This window comes from Bufo gargarizans, chromosome 6, assembly GCF_014858855.1.
Source record: "Bufo gargarizans isolate SCDJY-AF-19 chromosome 6, ASM1485885v1, whole genome shotgun sequence".
In the NCBI taxonomy this organism is placed as follows: domain Eukaryota; kingdom Metazoa; phylum Chordata; class Amphibia; order Anura; family Bufonidae; genus Bufo; species Bufo gargarizans.
This window is the reverse complement of record NC_058085.1, coordinates 276,988,666-277,004,697: the sequence shown is the minus strand read 5'-3', so window position 1 is coordinate 277,004,697 and position 16,032 is coordinate 276,988,666. Positions and strand designations below refer to the sequence as shown.

At 44.2% G+C, this 16,032-nt stretch overlaps 1 protein-coding gene across 1 annotated transcript in view; it reads left to right on the top strand.

The window, feature by feature from the left end:
• Positions 1 to 3,445: 3,445 nt before the first annotated feature.
• Positions 3,446 to 16,032, top strand: part of ADA (adenosine deaminase) — a 54,957-nt gene continuing 42,370 nt past the window's right edge. The window contains exon 1 of the mRNA XM_044297251.1: positions 3,446 to 3,532. Within this exon, the coding sequence (XP_044153186.1) occupies positions 3,497 to 3,532 (36 nt within the window). The 5' untranslated portion in view covers positions 3,446 to 3,496. The remainder of the gene's footprint in view (positions 3,533 to 16,032) is intronic.

The window sequence follows — 16,032 nt, the reverse complement described above, 5'->3', positions numbered from 1 at the left end:
TTTACAGCCTCCTACTACATTGTATGCAAATAAATGGTGCCACTTTAATAGTACAACTTGTCCTGTGAATGGAAAAATAAAAATGTTATGGCTCCAGGAAGGCCAGAAGTAAAAAACATCCTCCAGGATTGAGGGGTTAAAGGGTCTTCTGGTTGGGAGGGTTAATAGCATTCACTAACTAAACTGTATCGCTGTAGTACTAGTAGTAGTGATCACAAAAGCGTCGTGTTTGAACTTGCCCTTAGCAGTAGGCTGCATTGAGGTTCTGCAGGATTATTGCTTAGGCTACTTTCACACTAGCGGCAAGACCGATCAGACAGGCTGTTCACCCAACGGAACAGCCTGTCGGATCCGTCCTGCCGCTAGTGAACATGTAACCCCGGACTACCGCTTCAGCCCCATTGACTATGATGGTGGCGGGGCGGAGGTCCGGCGGAGGCACGGCAGCGCACGGCGAGAGGCTGCCAGAATAAAACAACTATATGTCCGACATTTATTCCGGCAGCCTCTCGCCGCGCGCTGCCGTGTCTCTGCCGGAACTCCGCCCCGCCCCCATTATAGTCAATGGGGCCAGAGCGGCAGTCCGGGGGCCCACGTTCACTAGAGGCAGGAGGGATCTGACAGGCTGTTCACCCGACGGAACAGCCTGCCAGAGGTCCGTGCCGCTAGTGTGAAAGTAGCCTTAGTGTACTATTGTTAATAGCATTACTTAGCTGCATGTCATTTTCATGAATATATTCACAGTATGGCGTAGTCGGCTTATATCTGATATCTTGCACAATGAGTGACACTAGGCTTCAATCAGCACAATCAGGATTTCAGCAAACACCTTCCAGATGTTTCCTGTGTGTCGTGTCAATGGGCACAGCAATCACGTGGCGTAGACCATTTATTTGGGACAGAATGTGTTTTGTGTGAGCATATGCCAGGGACAAAGGCCCCTGAGTCGCTGCAGAGAGTCCGCTAGGGGTGAGAGCAGGACTCCCATTCTATTCTATCACATTAGGTAACACCTCTAGACTTCCTATTAGGGCTTCATTCTGTCAACTCTTTTCCTCTATAAGGCTAGGTCTACACGACGACATTTGTCGCGCGACATTTTGTTGCACTAATGTCGCGCGACAATTTTTATAATGGCAGTCTATGGTGTCGCACTGCAACATGCGACATGCTGCAACTGCCACGCGACAGTCGCAGAAAATCCATTCGAGATGGATTTTTCTGCGACTGTTGCGTCGCAGTCGCAGCATGTCGCATGTTGCAGTGCGACACCATAGACTGCCATTATAAAAATTGTTGCGCGACATTAGTGCGACAAATGTTGCGCCCTATCTGTCGCGCAACTTTTTGTCACGCAGGTACGTGTCACCGAGGTTCCTGGTCTCGGTGAGATAAGAATCGGTAATTTTGTGTCAGCGGCAGCTAGTGCTCGCTGACACTGTTTTACTTAGTGTATCTATAAAGTTGATCCGGGCCGGTTCTTATTGGGAGCAGCCGAATTGCAGGGTGGGTGGCTGTTCCCTAAGTCCAGGCCAGGTTTTGGGCTGGGGTTTAAAAACCCAGCCAGCAGCTCAGCTGGGGGTGGTATGTTCCTCCAAGTGATAGTGGAGATGTGAAAGCGCTGTGTTTTTTGGAGCTGAGGAGATCCACCTGCTGGGAGTCAGGCGCCCTAAAGCCTGCTGTGGTCCGCCAGGTGACTTATGTTATTTTGGGGAACTCTTGCTGTGTGAACTAACACCAGGACCCTGTAAAGCATTGTTTTTCTTTTCTGTGTGAGTAAACACTTTTGTTTTTTCAACCATGGTCTTGCCTCTGTATTGCGTCCACTTACCCTGCCTACCAGAGCAAATCCCTACAATACAAATCATACTGTAATACAATTTCATTTTGTACATCGGCTATACTTATCTCCTGCCCAAATAGCGGGGCTGCATGGGGGCCCTAACTCTGATTGCCCTAGGGAGGACCATAAGTTTGCCGACTTCATGCGTCTCTGCGGGTACCATGAGTTCGCTGACTTCTGTTGGTACTGCAGATGTGTTCAGGTATTTTGGCAAGGTGTATATGGAATTGTAAAAAAATAGGATTGGGGTACAGCTGCCTTTTAATGTTCAAGTGGCCATATCAGGGGATATTGTAACAGACCAGGGTTCATCTCATAAGTTTAAATTAATTTCTATGGTGTTTATGTGGATGGCAAGAGCTCCCCCAGAAATTAATAACTGGGTCAATCTGGTTAATAAAGTGAAGGCCTATGAAAAGATTAGATGAAGAATGGTCTCTATGGTAGATTGTATGGTTGCAGTACATATTATTTTTATTTTATTTTTTTACCTCGCTTCACCAGGGAGATTATGGGGTTACTTTTATGAGCTGGTTTTTATTTGGCAGGGGGTTTGATTGAGTAACCAGATTTTTTATATATGTGATATAACTCCACTGCTTTAATAATAAAGGGAAAAAAATATGGAATTTTTTTTAACTGTTTATTTTTATGAAATAAACATTTTTTTTTTAACAAAATGCAAAGTGAATGTACAAAAAAAATAATCTAAAATCAATATTAGGTGTGACCTCCCATATCTATATAGCTATCTATATCCGTCTGTCTCTGATTTCTCCTCTCTCTTTTCTGTCTTCCCTTTGTTCTTTATCATCTCCGCTCTGTTTTCTGTCTTTCCTCTCTTCTACTTCCTCTCTGTTTTTTGTCTTCCCTCTCTTCTCCCTCTTGTGTCTTTTTATTTTTATTATTCTCTTTTGTCTGTCCCCTCTCCTTCTTTCCTTCTATGTTTTCCTTACTACTTTTTTTTTTTTTTTCACTTCTCCATTCTTTCATTTCTCTCGCCACTTTCTCTTTTCCTTCTGTCCTCTTTTCACTCTCTTCTTTCTCTTCTCTTCCTTTCTCTTTCTATTCTTCTCTCTCGTCTTTCCTCTATTCTATCTCTTTTCTGTTTCCTCCCTCCTCACTCTCTTTCCTTCCTCCTTTTTCATCAGTCTCTTTCTATCTACTTCAGACATTGTAACAATCCTTCCCAGAAGATTAAACTGGTGTAATTATTCACCTTCTAAAACAAAATTCTTGAGTTATCTTCTTTTAATACGTAACCCTCCCCATACCGGAGCTGCTGTAAATGCCCAAGTCCCAGGAGCACACTGCCTACATCTGCACCTTACACTGTCTGTGACAGTTCAGGGACAGAGGCTTGTGCCTCTAATCTGTGGAGTCATGTAACGTAATGGCTGTATAATGCTACAGCGAGGTTATTAATGATCAGCTATAATTACCCTCTATAAATCCTGTGCAGCGCACACATTGATCCATGCAGGTTATCTCTGCCCAGGATGGGCTGTGTTCTAGAGAGCCCATGCTCCATAGGCCCAGCACTGTGGGCTGTCAGTGCCTCCAATGGGCTGGCCCAGCACAGGGGAGGGAGGGCAGGAGAAACCTGACAGCCTTATCTGTCAGGCAGCACAAAGAGGAAACTCTACTAGCAGGATGGAAGGGAAGGCTTGCTACTTGAATAGACCCAAGGTAATAGCATTATTCCGTTGCTTCTGCTTTGTGCTCTCACACTTGCATAGGACTGCAGCAAAGCGTGTGCCTAATACAAAGACACTATCAGGGCAATGTTATACATAGGCAAGAATGCAATAGGCATTACCCCTGGTAAGAGCGCATGGACTGCATTCACTGCCTATGGTGAGAGCAAATATGGCTAGTGCTGGCCACCTAACAGATGGAAGTATTATTACTTGAGCACCTTTGCAAAGTTATAGCAGATGTGTTTAACCATTTCATTAGTAAATTAGGTACGTTGTCATCTCACTTTGTGGCTTTGCATAGGACTGCAGGCACAACAACTGCATCATCTGGAAGAGATGGTCTGTTAGTCGCCCCTTTTTATATGCCTGATAGGTGGAAGAGTCCTGATTTATACCCTGCCGGCTGCTCTATCCAATGTGGATACGGCCAGGTCGGATGCTCAGTGCTTCTCGCTGGGTTTGCATCCTCCTGCAACATCTGCATTGAGTTTGTATGTTCTCCCTATGCTTGCTTGGGTTCCCTCCAGTTAAGTTGAAGTTGTGCAGGACAGACAAATGGCATGGATGGTAAGTGATTTTATTTATTTATTTTACGCACTTATATAGCGCTACTATATTTTGCAGCGCTTTACAGACATTAGCATCCAACTGTCCCCAATGGGGCTGAGGTGGGGACGTGAGACTCCTGGATTAGTACAGATAGATTGGGTTAGAATTTATAGGAATATGAGTAGATGCCCAGTGAATACTGTAGGAGGGCGCAAGGATCCGTCATTGACGGAAGGTACGTGTCACCGAGGTTCCTGGCCTCAGTGAGATAAGAACCGGAGGTCCCTATCAGTATGTCTTTGGAGTGTGGGAAACCTGAGGAACCGGAGGAAGCCCACGCAAACACGTGGGGAGAACATACAAACTCCGTGCAGGTGTTTTCCTTGGTCTGATTCGAACTTAGGACCCCAGCCCTGCAAGGCACCACTGAGTACAGGGAAAACTCGAAAAATTAGAATATTGTGCACAAGTCCATTTATTTCAGTAATGCAAATGAAAAGGAATTGCATTAATGCAGCTTAAAATTATAATTTTGTGAAAAGGTTCAATATTCTAGGCTCAAAGTGTCACACTCTAGTCAGCTAATTAATCCATACCCCCTGAGCAAAGGGGACCTGAGACTTGTGACTTTGGGGTTTCATAAGCGGTAAGCCATAATCATCCAAATTATAACAAATAAAGGCTTGAAATATCTCGCTTTGCATGTAATGAGTCTCATATGTTAGTTTCACCTTTTAAGTTGCATTACTAAAAATAATTGAACTTTGCACAATATTCAAATTTTTCAAGTTTCACCTGTATTGTGTAATATATGTGAATTCAGTTTCTTTGGAGCTAATAGTTGATGACAGAGGAACCCAGTGACCAGTTTGTAAATGTGACTTTTTCCAGTTTTGTTCTGCAATTCTTTTTTGCTGCAAAAGCTGAATCAATATTTGTAAAATGTGCAGTGGTTTTGCTTTAATTACACAAAATTCAGCATGTCTCGTGCACAAAATATGCCCTAGTCTGGGTAGCTTGCATTCTGAAAAAGGGTTGTAAGGGTAGCTCCTCTTGTACTGTGAACATAGTGCCGCCAGGGATGTATCCTATAAGAGCTAACTGAGCCTGCGCAACAGTGGCGGGTTTGCCATGAGGATTCTGCACCACATTACAGTACCATACAGATGGATCCACATGTAGCACAGAAAAACGAGATTGCTACAGGTTTCCATCACAAATTTCATCCCTTGAATGTAGAGAGGTGGAATCCATGGGGAATTCAGACTCACCGTGGATTTGCGCTGAGTGCTGCAGTGGAGAAAATCCACCACATGTGAAAATCAGGGGTTGGTTTATATTCCCTTCTTGCACTAGGCATAACACACACTGTTTAAACCTACAAGAAACAAAGTCTTTAAATAGCCATAAGTATAAAAATAACAATATTCTTTATTAAATACATAACAATACAATAAAAAGATGAAAAACACAACCACAAAGGTGCGGTACCACTGAGGGACAAGAGGTCAATGTATAATTAGGTCACATCTAGGGACTGTGTGGGCTCAATATTAAACAGACCTATTCTGTTACAGCATAAGTTTAAAGTGTCAAATATGTGTTTTTGGTGAACTATAAGTCTGACAAGAAAAACCTAAATAAATACATAATAATCTATGATCTTGCTTCCCTTTCTGTGTGAGGGTTATTTTTGTTTTTTTCTTGTCAGACTTATGTGTTATTTTGGTGAATTATATTTGGCACTTTAAACTTAGGCCTCATGCACACAACCGTTTTTCGGGTCCGCATCCGAGCCGCAGTTTTTGCGGCTCGGGTGCGGACCTATTCACTTCAATGGGGCCGCAAAAGATGCAGACAGCCCTCGGTATGCTGTCCGCATCCGTTGCTCCATTCCGAGGCCCAGCAAAAGAAATATAGCATGTCCTATTCTTATCCGTTTTGCAGACAAGAATAGGCATGTCTACAATGGGCCGCCCATTCCGTTCCGCAAATTGCGGATAGCACACGGGCGGCTTCTGTGCATGTAGCCTAATGCTGTAACAGAAAAAGTAATATTTGGGCTGGGGATCAGGTCTCGTGCTGGTAACTGTACAGATGCGGGAACGTCCAGGGGAAATGAGGAAATACCAAATCTATATAATGGCATATGATATTTCTGGAATACACTCAGCATTGTATCTGCTGACAGCATTACCCAATACAATTACTGTACATTTTAACCGTGCATGAGGAAATCTGTCCCAATGAATTTCCTCTTTCAGGAGGTGATGGTAAATCTTGAGTGAAATACAAGACAACATGGTTTCCTTTAGTTAAAGGATTAACATTGGATCACTAACTATAGCAGCCAATCAGAGCTTGGCTTACATTTCAGCACCTGCTGTGGGGAACTGACAGCTGCCCTGTGATTGGTTGGTATTAGCAGCAATGCCCATTTTGGTAATGTCTGGCGTAAAGTAGAACTGACTTAGTTGCTCATAGCAACCAATGAGATTCCACCTTTCATTTTGGACAGCTCCTTTGGAAAATGAAAGGTGGAATCTGATTGGTTGTTATGGGCAACTAAGCCAGTTCTACTTTACACCGGTTTGATAAATGACCCCTATTATCTCTTAATTATGACTGGACATTAGCTAATGAGGGTGGTAGACATCAACATTATAGTATGGATGTGTGTTATAATAACCAATTTTGTGGGTCGGATAATATGGCGGTCGGATATATATGAGCCCCTTCTACCCTGTTATAACGCGTGAATCGGCTGAAATTGTATAATAATTTGAGATATTCCAGGTACAAATTTTAACCACCTATTTGCTGGATAGGTTATAAATATGGGAGGGACCCTGATCTCCTGACTCACGACCATGGAGGAGTTTAAACGGAGCGGTACTTAAAGGGGTTATTCCATGACTAATGTAGAAATGAAAATCGGACATCATATAGAACATGACAATTTCTTTCTAACAAAGCTAGAACCAGCCCTGTACCCATGGGCGGACTAGCCATACACCTACAGGGAAATTTCCCGGTGGGCCGAAGCCCAGGTACATAATGATCTGTTGCTCACAGCATTAATTAATGTAGGAGAATCTGCTAGATTTGTATCAAGCTGGCAGCTCAAGGGAAGCATCCTTTCTAAGGGAGCGTGTCTTTCTTCTGTAGCTGTCTCCCTATCACAGCTCAGGAGGCAGTTGAAGGATGTCACTGAGCATGTGCGGCCTTGTCAGTGAGCAGGACAAAGAAATAAGAAAACAAACTAACAGCAGGTGGCGCTATCCAGATACTTTTTATTAAATAACTTAGTAGCTATACAAAATATTTAATTAATTACAAATATATTCAGATCCACTGTGGAATATTTTTCGTGGGACAACCACTTTAAGCATGGGTCCCGCCGCTTCATTCAAATTTGTCAGATCACAGCAGTCCTGGAGGTCCCCAGCAGTAGGAACCCTATCAATCTAAGATTGTGGTTACAATACACCTTTAAAGGGATTGAACTAATAGATCAAGAGGCCACCTGCTGGGATCCCCACCAAGTCCGAGTCCTGTTCAGTGTCAGACTGGGGTTCCTTGGGCTCACCAGAGAAAAATATTCTCGGTGCCCAATCCCTATATCATCAATAAAGTCTAACTGGTTTTGAATCAAAGAAATAGACCGTGGCAGCAAGAGATTAACTCAAGAGGCAGCTCCAAATGGGTTTTTTCTCCTGGACTTTTGGTGTCCACTATTGCAACAGCCTGGGACTATGAGCCTCTGGTCAGTCCAACCCTCGTTTTGTTCCCCCATCCTGATGGAGATGTAGGTCAAGCATTCCTTCTCTATGGGACTGCCAGAGAAAGCTGCGTACAGACGTTGGCTCTCGATGGCAGTCCCACATAAAGTCAGTGGAGCAGCAGGGCGCATGCTCAATCGGCTGCTCTATTAGGAGAGGGGACCTGTCAATAGGGGATAACATTAAAACTTGGCACCAACCCCTTCAAACCCTCAGCAATGAGATCATAGATAATGCCTATCTTAGCCATATAACCCCTCAGATTCCACAGTCAATAGTGACTGCATCATCTGAGCAGTTGCGTCCACCGATGCGCACCCTTGCAACATAATCATGGGGTACTGATCAGTTACTATGGCAGCCAGAGGCCTTCTGAATGCCCCAGGTCTGCCATGTTACAGCACCTACTACAGCGTAGCACTAGACAACATAAAAGTGTTTGTAATTCTGGGTGAACTGAGAAAAGTGTTGGCGTTCTATTGTGTTTTGTTTTTTTCCATCTATGACATTTATGGCCGCAATGTCTCTTAAATGTCTTAGGTGGGAATTCCCTAATGCAAGTCATTATAATGGCGTGTCTCTTATGGAGTATTCACACGTAGCAGTCATATCATGGTTTTATTTTCCACGTTGTTTGCATAATCACATCGGCACAATGTGGTTTTGTCATAATCTAGCAAAAAATGCGACATGACTGCAGCATCTGATGAAGTATTTGTCAAAAAGTCAAGAACTTAGTAGAAGAACCGGTAGTGTCTATTCTTCCTCGCCATCAGCTAACTGCCTGGGAGTGGAAGTCCCAGTCCTGAATAGTTGGGAATGTATTAATGCCCGCGCGTCCGTTTTCTGGCAGAGAATAATTTTTAACTTTTACCCCTTTTATGCTGTGCTCTCCATTTGTCTAAAAAGTGGGAGGGCGATGATGTTTTAGTGATGTCATCAGATCCATCACATTGATGAGCTTCTGTCTTTCGCATGATAATTGCTCAGTATGTATCATCCTCCTCCATATACCAATCATAGTCAGAATTTCCTGATAGAAATATTCCTGGCAGGTGAGTGGGCCGGAGATTTTTATAGATAGTACAGAATAGATTAGCACAGGACCTGTTCATGTAGAGCTGGCAGATTCCTCAGATGCTGCTGAGAACACAAAATTTCAGTATTTGGAGCTGTGATTCATGTATAAAGCACATAGCTGGAATAGTGCTATGTGTGGGGTGGCAGCTGGGAGGCTTACGAGCATGTGCCCCGACTGCTTGGTGATGTAGGGGCAACAATAAGCCTTGTACAGGGTATTTGGTTATACAGCTATGGTAGCTGTAAACTGAATTTTGAGTACATCAGGACAAGGTTTATCAAAGGGTCATAGACCGCAAAATATCTATTATAGAGGAAATAACAAGGGTCATTCATTTTCGTATTCTGTATTTATTTGACCACAAGGTGTCAGAAATTTGACCACATCCAATGCCGATTGTATGATCAATGGCAGCTCGCTCACAGCAACCAATTGGATTTTCAATCTCATTTTATACTGTAGGTTGGAAAATGAAAAGACCCAATTAGCTGGTATAGGTAACATCTCCCATTATTCTTTGCGCAAGGCTTCATACATAATCACCCAATAATCATGGTGCATGTGCTGCTATTGGGCCCATGGCAGGGAGACCATATCTCAGACTAGCCCTATTCTCCAAAAACGTGATGCCTGAGGTTGATGCCAAATCTCCCTTACAAGGGTTGAGGACAGGGGTGTAGCTATAGGGGGTGCAGAGGTAGCAGTCGCTATCAAGGCCAAGAGCCTGAGGGGCCTAAAGACCCTTGTGCCGCATAAGAGGACACTGGTATTATAGAAACTGCATGCTGGTCAATTTACACCTCTGGCTCGAGGGAAGGGGTTAGGTCAAGAATTTGGCATGGAGGGGGGGTGCCATTTCAATTTTTGCCTCAGACAGCACAAAGGCTATGTGTTTCTCTGCCCCTGGCCACAAAGCACTGAGGGAAGGGGCGCCCAAGCTGAACTCTTGCACCAGGGCCCATGAGTCTTTAGCTGACCCTGAGGGTGACAAATGTAAGTATGAACAATCGAGGGGCTTCACTTACTGGAAATGTGCCCCCTCTACAATAAAGTTTGATGTATGGGAGTCTTCCATCATCAAACCATCCTGATGTTAATGTGTCCATATTCTGTATAGGAACCTGCTTAGTGAGACCTTGTGCCATTGCGTTCGCCTGCCAAATGACTGTGTACTTATAAGAAGAACAAACAACTAGTGTTTATACCAGAGCGCTTGTTAAAGCTATATTATGGCCTTTCTTTATGTTTTACAAACTCTTCGAGAACCGATTTGCTCTTTGTACACACTACACTTATGACTGGACCTGTTTGTCACTGACTACCGAGAATTATACCCTTGCCCCCAAACGCTTGTCCGTCTTGCAGTCTATAATAAATATCAACGCTTGACAACCATCTTGTTGGGTGAAGGTCGGTCACAGCTTTATTAGGGTACTTTCAGACTGGCGTTGCTGGATTCCGGAACTGCCTGCCGGATCCAGCAATCTGTATGCAAACGGACAGCATTTGTAGACTGATCCTGATGCGGATCTGTCTCACAAATGCATTGCAATACCAGATCTGTCTCTCCAGTTGTCATCCGGAAAAACGTATCCGGTATTTATCTTTTTCACAAACTGCAGACCGCAAAACAGGATCCATTTTTTCGGAACACTTAGGACCGGATCCGGCATTAATGCATTTCAGTGGAAAATAATGCCAGATCCGGCATTCCGGCAAGTGTTCTGGAATTTTGGACGTCTAAAAACCGTACAGTGACTGAACTGAAGACATCCTGATGCATACTGAACGGATTGCTCTCCATTCAGAATGCATTAGGATAAAACTGATCAGTTTTTTTTTTCCCTAGGACGGAACTCAATACCGGAAAAGTTTAACGCAAGTGTGAAAGTACCCTTAGTTATTTTTCTTCAACCATCCAACTCTTATAATACCAAACAAATTGCCTTGTAGTATAAGAAGCAGTATGCCCCACAGAATTCATCCGTGGGCAAGTCTGCCTTCTTCTCCCTCTTAAATGACTCAACTGACCTCCGCTGTGACTTCTGAACAGGAGTAGATATGAAAACTGAACACCAGCAGTGAGAAGAACAATAAAGAAAAAACAACGAAACAAGGGGTGGATGGGCGGGAAGCTTTCACTGAGGTGCCGGAGAAAAAGGCTGGCCCTTTCCCTTCTTTTCTACATATGGCCACTACCACCTCTTTTTAGACGACCAGGATTGAGGGGGAAGGGGAAGGGGAAGGGAAGCTTTATTACTGGAATGCCTATTTTATCTTACCAGCCTGCTAACCAGAACACCCCTGTGGGCTGTGCCACTCTAACCAGGCTGCAAGCCTTTCTTTAACCCTTTGCACCGCCATTCCCCCCGACAATGGGGGGAATCTCCTGGGTAAACAAACGGGAAATCATCCAAATAATGGATGATGGAATGAGAACCCGTTTCATAATGGATAACCCATTCTAGGAAGGTACTAAACAGTTTGAAAAAATGGCAGGAGACGGAACAGCCCATCGGTAGGCAAGTGTCATAGAAATACAAGTCGTCCACCATACATCCCAGAAGATGGTAGCTATGCGGGTGCACCGGAAGCAGACGAAAAGCTGCTTCGATGTCTGACTTAGCGAGCTAGGCTCCTTGTCTCACCGCTCTGACCAGAACCACCGCCCTATCAAAAGGCAACTAAGAAACCGAGGCGTCATCCTTGGAGATGCCGTCGTTGACAGACGTTAACAGGACAAATGGTGGATCATTTGGAATTTGCCCGGTTCCCGTTTGGGAATGAGGCCTAATGGCAAAACTCGGATATTATATAAAGGGGGGGGGGGGGATGAAAATGGGCCAAATTTTTTTTTTTCGCAACAAGTTGGGGTTGTCTCTAGCAGACTTTAAATTGCTAGCAAAAGTAGGGGAACGTGAAAAATGGCATAAAAATAAAATAAAGAAAACCCACATCGAATTTGGCCCGTGGCTTCTTTATTGGGGTACAGATCTAACCACTTTCACATGGCGGCCACGCTCACCGGAGTCTTTCCCACTAGTGGAGCTGGGGGCTTGGACCTGGGGGGGTTGCGTGAGCAACAGACCGCGGCATGAGATCCGACGCAGACAGAACACTCAGGCTTGTATTTACACGGGGCAAAAAATTAGCAATGTCCCTTATACAGCCAGCATGCTCAAGGTCTGCGTACGGCCACTGGCCCCTGTACGTTAGAGGAGCTAGCGGCCATGGAAGGAAAGGGATGCGCTTTTTGCGCCATCATAAGGCGGAGACACAAATCAGTCACCTTAACCCCCCAGCCTATCTCCGGATGTAGCGCTAAGGCCGACGGAACTCTTCGTCATACCTCCACCGTGCAGAGCATGCGTGAGACTTATATGTGCTATAGATAGAATCCATATATACGAAAAGTTCAGTCGACCGTTCAGGGTGGCGGAGGGCCATACTATATCCCAGTACGGAAAATGCTTGCAACCAATTACCTATAGTATGAGCAACTTTTGGTCTAAGATTAATAAATCTATCAGAATTTAGTCTACGCTTTTTATCAAATATCTACATACTGGCTCGCCCATATATATGTATTTTTTTTCTTGTCTCCTCATCTAAATGAGAACCTAAGGGGCTAAGGCCACAAAACAGGGATTCCTTATGGTCACTAGCTCTAAGCAGCGTAACCGGTTTAGGGGCAGGGGCGGAGGGCGCCGCCAATGCGGAACTAGGGTCTAAGGCTAGTTTCATTCTAGTGGCAGGGGACTTCGGCAGGCTGTTCCGGCGAGTGAACAGCCTGTCAGATCCGTCCTGATGCTAGTTCACGTGTGCCACTGGACTGCTGATCCATTCCCATTGATGAGAGGCGGCCAGACTAAAAGTACTGCATGCAGCAGGCGAGATAGAAAAGCTGGTCCTTTATTTTGTAAGTGAGCTGCCATAGCCGCTATTAATGCCCTTTCGTCCGCCATACCTAATGCAGCTTGATGAGCTTTCACTGAGGTGTCGGAGAAAGAGGCTGTCCTCTGGCCCTTCCCCTTTTCTACACATGGCCACCACCACCCCTTTTAGACAACCAGGATTGAAGGGGGAGAGGGAAGCTTGATTACTGAAATGCCTTTTATCTTACCAGCCTGCTAACCAGAACACCCCTGCGGGCTGTGCCACTCTAACCAGGCTGCAATGCTTTCTTTAACCCTTTGCGCTGCAATACTTTCTTTAACCCTTTGCACCCCCATTCTCTCTGCACCTTGGCGTCATCTATTCTTATTACATATACACAATACCCTTCTAGTGAGATCGACAAGGCCAAGGCATCCTGATGGCTGGCCCTGAAATCTCACACATGTTGTGGCGCATTGATGATCTCAGAGTGGTCGTTCCCGCTTTGAGATCTCACTGTACATGCGATGATGGTACTGTTGTCTGAGCATGCCTAAGATTTCAGGCCCAGCCATTGAAGCAGTGAGGATCCCTGGCCCTGTCAATCTCACTGGAAGGGGATAGTGGCAACAGGAGAGATGGAAATGAAGCGGTGCTACCAGGGGTTGGGTCAGTCGTTCAGTGCTCTGAGCACCTCACTTACATATAACTGAGAGTAAGAATGTCTCTCTATCAGTAATACTGATGGCAGAGAAAAAGTGCTCATGATCAACCCTATCAGGCACTATGCCTAGTTTAATAGGGTTAGTCATGGTGACTAATGATGAGTGGCAGAGGCAATATTCGAATTTGTGATATTTCGCGACTATTCGTCATAAATTAGCAAATCTGAGAATTCGCCATTATTTTCTTGATTGCAAAAATCGGCAATGTAATATGCCCGTATTGCGCGCGCAATACAGGCGTGGGTCACTTTTGCTACATTTTTCAAGCTGCTAGAAGTTTCCTGGGACTGGAGAAAATGGTTGGCACGGCAGAACATTACAATACCTTTATATGTCGTTAGAGTGCTCCAATATATTCGCGATTGCGCAAATTGGCAATTAATGATGCGCATATTTTGGCACAATACGTGCAACTTCACATTTTAGCAGGTCTGACTACATATTACTGATTGGTGCACTAAGTATTGTTATGACATCACAGCGCTATGTCTGCAGCATGTATGTATGAACAGCAGAACCTATCATCTACACTATATCAGGATATAACCTACACTGACTATCTCCCACTAACTATCTGTAATATATATGCTATCTAACTGACTATGTAATTAAACAGTAAAGCACAGAGCACAGCAATGACACTGCTCTCTCTCTCTCTCAGAACTGCAAACAACTGTAGAAAATGACTGCTGGGGAGGTTCTTATATAGTAGGAGGTAGGCAACTTTCCTATTGGTTGCTAGGGATGTTGCTAAGCTCAGACAAAGACATTGCTGCCTTCTCATTGGCCCACAAGCAAGAAGCAGTGAGGGATCATGGGGTCAGATGGGAAAAAAAAATCTTGAATATTTGCGAATACGAATATGTAGCAATATATTCTAAATCTTTGCGAATTCTCGAAGTGGCGATATTCGCAATTAAAATTCACAATTTGAATATCCGCACCCAACACTAATGGTGACAGATACTCTTTAAAGTCTTTTTCATGTTCCTCAACCATTCCTGAACAAATTTAGCAGTGTGGTAGGGTGCATTATCTTGCTGAAAGGGACTACTATTACCAGGAAGGGGTACTTCTTTTGCACAATATTTAGGTAGGTGGTACATGTCAGAATAACATTCACAAGAAGGCCAGTACCCAAGGTTTCCCAGCAGAACCTTGCCCATACTGCCACGGCCGGCTTGTGTTCCTCCCATAGTGCCTCCAGGTGCCATTTCTTCCCCAGGTAAGCGATGCACAGGCACCCAGTGTCCACATGACAGACAAGAAAACGTGATTCTTAAGGTCAGGAAACCACTTTCCATTGCCCACTGGCTCTTATAAAGGAGGCTCAGATCCTTTTGTTTGCCCATTTTTCTTGCTTCAGATCAACTCTAAGGGGTGACTGATCATGTGCTGCCCAAAGTATCCCTCACATTGGCACAAAATAAAATGTTATTCATTTCACTTCAACTGTCAGTGGTTTTGATGTCATGGTCGATTGCTGTATAATCATAGGCCTTTGCTATACGCTGACATCACTGAGGGCAGATCAAAATCTGGGGGAGCCCCTCCTTCCCCCCTCCTCTAACGATTTGAAAGAGAGGAAATAAAGACAAATGCTGCCAAAGCAAACAACAGCACTAACTAGTACTAACCGTCAATAAACCCACTATACACTGCCAAGTAAAAGCATTCTACAGCCCTAACATAATACCGTTATAGAGTGCCAAGTAACATACAATACAGTCAACACATAAGAATGGTAAATTTTGCCAAAAATAACATCGCTTCTCATTAGAGTGGCTTGTTTCCCATGGACTAGAGGTGACAGCATGGCGCTGTGTAGCCCAGTTGGCAGTGTTTGATTTTATAGTATAGGTTAGGGATCAGTAACCTCCAGCATTCACTTTGTTGTGAATCTACAACTTCCAGCATGCACACTTGCTGAATATCCACTGAAGAGAATGGGGCATTCTGGGAGTTGTAGTGTCACAACAGAGCGCCAGAGGTTGCTGACCCCTGTGTTTTACCACACCACCCTGGGGTGAGGTCAGGGAGGAGACTCAACACCAGAACCCCACTATAGTACTCATGTATATTATAGGAGCCTAATATACTGTCATATTGCTTGAAGTTCACATGAAGGTCTGTTGTGCGTCTGGAAAATAAAAAAGACTTGTCAGAAGCAAGAAAATGACTAGGAACGTATTAGCCAGGACTAATTACTAATTACCGGAAGGAATGACAGCGGTAATTAATGTTTCTATAAAACAGTCTAATGCAATATACGCTGACCTGAAAATATCATGCATCAAAATACCTAATGCAAATACCTAGTACATAGAGAGATAAATAGATGTGAGATAGATAGATATATAAATATGAGATAGATATAGTTTAGTTTGAAGCATTGCAGATCGCTGATGAACCTAATGTGCATCTGTTTTCAGTTGTAGATTGTTTAAGTCTTCCAGGTCCAAGAACCATGCCAGAT